Source organism: Erigeron canadensis, chromosome 2 (genome assembly GCF_010389155.1).
Source record: "Erigeron canadensis isolate Cc75 chromosome 2, C_canadensis_v1, whole genome shotgun sequence".
NCBI classification, from domain to species: domain Eukaryota; kingdom Viridiplantae; phylum Streptophyta; class Magnoliopsida; order Asterales; family Asteraceae; genus Erigeron; species Erigeron canadensis.
In genome coordinates, this window is record NC_057762.1 from 33,533,307 (window position 1) to 33,536,573 (window position 3,267).

The 3,267-nt window shown below is 35.0% G+C and overlaps 1 protein-coding gene across 1 annotated transcript; it reads right to left on the reverse strand.

Moving 5' to 3' along the window:
- Nucleotides 1-354: 354 nt before the first annotated feature.
- On the reverse strand, nt 355-1,885 carry LOC122589785 (elongation of fatty acids protein 3-like). Its single transcript, XM_043762107.1, has one exon. The coding sequence runs from the start codon at nt 1,653-1,655 to the stop codon at nt 819-821; it is 837 nt and encodes a 278-aa protein (XP_043618042.1). The 5' UTR covers nt 1,656-1,885; the 3' UTR covers nt 355-818.
- Nucleotides 1,886-3,267: the final 1,382 nt, after the last annotated feature.

Below are 3,267 nucleotides of genomic sequence, written 5' to 3' on the forward strand. Positions count from 1 at the left end.
CGAGTCGGTCGACTAATCACAAAGCAATCAACTGTAAAACAGGTACGTAGTTTCGTTGTCGCAGATGAACTTTAATACCATAAAAAGATACTCGTATAGTTTTTGCTCGACCATTGAAACATATTCAAGCTATGTTTGGCGCAAGCTTTTCAGAAGCTTTAGCTTTTCATTTTAAACTAAAAGCTCTTAAAGTATTAAAAGCTTTGTTTGGATGCAACTAGCTTTATCTTTTATTTAATTTGAATAAAAAAGCTCCAAAATGAAATGCTAGTTGAAGTAGTGTTTCATGAGCTTTAACTTTTCGATGATGCTTTTACTCTATAAAAGTTACACAAATGCCTCTTAAAGTTGCAGTTACAGATACCATATCAAACACTTTAAAAATATAAAAGTTACAGCTTACAACTCCAACTAAAAGTTACAGCTTACAACTTTAATTAAAAGCTACAATAACAAGCTACAACTACTTTTACCAAACATACCCTTAATATTCTACTGTCTCTGAAACTATATATATACATAATATTTTTATTGTATATACATATTTTTATTGTACATATAATCTCCCGTCCCTTTCTTAATAAATTAGACATATATATATTTAACCAACGGATGGTTTTATTTTATTGCTCCACCACCGCCGGCCCACTACCAAAAATAAATTAAGTATACAAAAAATAAATCTAACACTAAATTACATAGAGAAAAAATAACGGGGCCACACATGACCCTCTCACGTATCTTTCTCTTTTCGCTACACCCAATTCATCCATCAACACTTTCCACAGTAGCACAACCAACGTTATGGTTTTTTATAATCACGTCACCACTCTGGTTGCCCGCCGTGGTCTTTTTAAATGACTCTTTAAGTAAAAGTTTACAAAAAGTAGCAAGATTGCGACGTTGAGCACCGAGTTGATCCCCCATGCGCCAATTCCATTGCATCCACCTTTTTTAAAATGAAGAAGCAGAACACCAATGTGACAGATGACGTTGCAACTTAGCAGGAACATTTGACAGTTTATAACAAATGGAAAACATGCTCCTCGTAGACCGATTGCGGTCCAAAAGCGATATCCGTACACAACAGAGTATATTGATGTTGTTAACAGGATACCCAAAATTTGGAACGATTGGGAAAATTCGAGCCATAAAAATGACATGAGGATAAGGATTGAGTGGTTGAATAGACGAAAGAAGGATAGATTGCGATGACGTAGGATCGCAAAAAAGGTACGGAATGTGTGGAGGAAGCGGGTTAAGTAAAATATGTATGACCAAAAAAAGACCCTGCCTGAAGGCCGGGTACCTAAAGGGAAACAAAGAAACCATTGGAAAGGTGTGGTTCTGGTACGTCCCCAGAACCACCGGGTATCACGAATCTCTGCTGCCGCAGAGAATAGGATACCCGTAAAAACTGTGAGGGAGATGAAGGCCATGAAAAGAGAGTGGAGGGCGGGGATTGGGCCTAGGGGAACGGGTTTGCGGCGATAGTAGATGATAAGGCGGAGGAAGAGCGATAGAACGATGTATGTGAAGATCGAAGAGAAAAGGAAAGACCAGGTGGAACCCCACGATTGGGTGTGGCTCCACCTGAATCCAACTATCGAAGGGTGCTCCGATAGATAATAGATTAATGATCTTTGGCTCATCATATTGTACTTTTGATCGTTGACCCGTTTCCAGAACACCCGATCGATATGATGGAGGTGTTTGAAGCTATAACACTACTCTAGTACAAAGCACAAAGAGAGAATTGAAGGGTGATAAAGGGGTTAAGGGTTTGGAAAATAATATATACAAATATTTTGATTTCACTGGTTGTTACTTCTTTCGACCAGCCAGTAGAGTTTATATGGTTTTCGAGATTTTCAAGTAATTTAAGTTGTTCATACATGAAGATATGATACATATAGTGATACACTGATACTGATTATTATTATTGTTAACATTAATAAACCAATAATACTAAATTACTAATATTGTGACCACATGCGTAACGCCTTAGACACGTTTAAGAGATGGTAGGGTAACTTGTTTTCTATGCATTTAACATATGGAATTCTAATGGCGATTTATTCAAAATCTGAAAAAGGTATAATATGAAAGCATTTTTTTTGGTCAGAATATTCTCACTGCTGTGTTATTATAATTATTAGCTTTAATTACTTTTTTACTTTTTGTTTTAAAATAACCGTTTAATTTCTACCAAAATACATTTTTTTACTTAGTAATTTATTAAGGCGACTGGTATCCGATCACTTTTTTGGTAATTAAATCAGACTAGTGTTGTTTTTGTCCATATCCAACTATTTGCAGCGATTACTGACAGGGGGTCCGTTATTTTTTGCCAGATTTGTCATTACAGTCAGGGGGGCCCGCACTATTTACAGCGACTATCGCTGCAAATAGTATATGCGGTCTAGATATAAAAAAAGCTTGGTTGAGATATGAATCCCTTTTATTAATTCTATCATCAATAATGAATTATTATTCAAATTAATTGTATGTTAAATGTTGGGAGTTGGGACTACTATCTATATCTATACTATCTTATAAAGCATTTTGCCTTTTTTTAAAATCTTAAAAAATGATTTGAACTACCTAATTACCATCCTTCTTTATTAACTAATTTAAACATCTCTACCTAATATACGTATAATACTCTTAAATTTCAACCACTCATTTTTTTTTTCTCTTCTCAAATCTCAACCATTTATTTTTTTTTTCTCTTCCTCATAAATCATTTTATTCCTCTAATTAATTCAAAAATTTTTATCTCAAAAACCGTATATCGATAAATTATAAAAATTGTATGGGTGTTCTTAAAATTTCATGCTCTTTCATCATTCGATATACTTTCGACGGAATTTTAAATCCAGATACGGAGCCCGTACGGCTAAGGCATTTGGCCATCACACTCTATGAATTATCACCTCCTATGACCTATCAACTCCTATGACCTATCACCCCCACCATCTTACCGCCGCATTGCGCGGGTACTATTGCTCGTTTAATTATATAAATATTACATTAATCACACTCCACTTCTAACAATGTGAGAAAAGTTGATTTTCTTAACCGGATATCCGTCCCTTCTAACTGAGACATCTATAAAAAACCACACTTAATTAGTTTTCATAAGGGCTAAGTGCACCGGAATGCAGTCAAGTAATCACCAAAAGTTATTATGTGCACGAACTCTATGTCGGCTTTATTGTATTCAGGAAACTTGAAATTATGTTTATTGTGAACATAAAACGGATG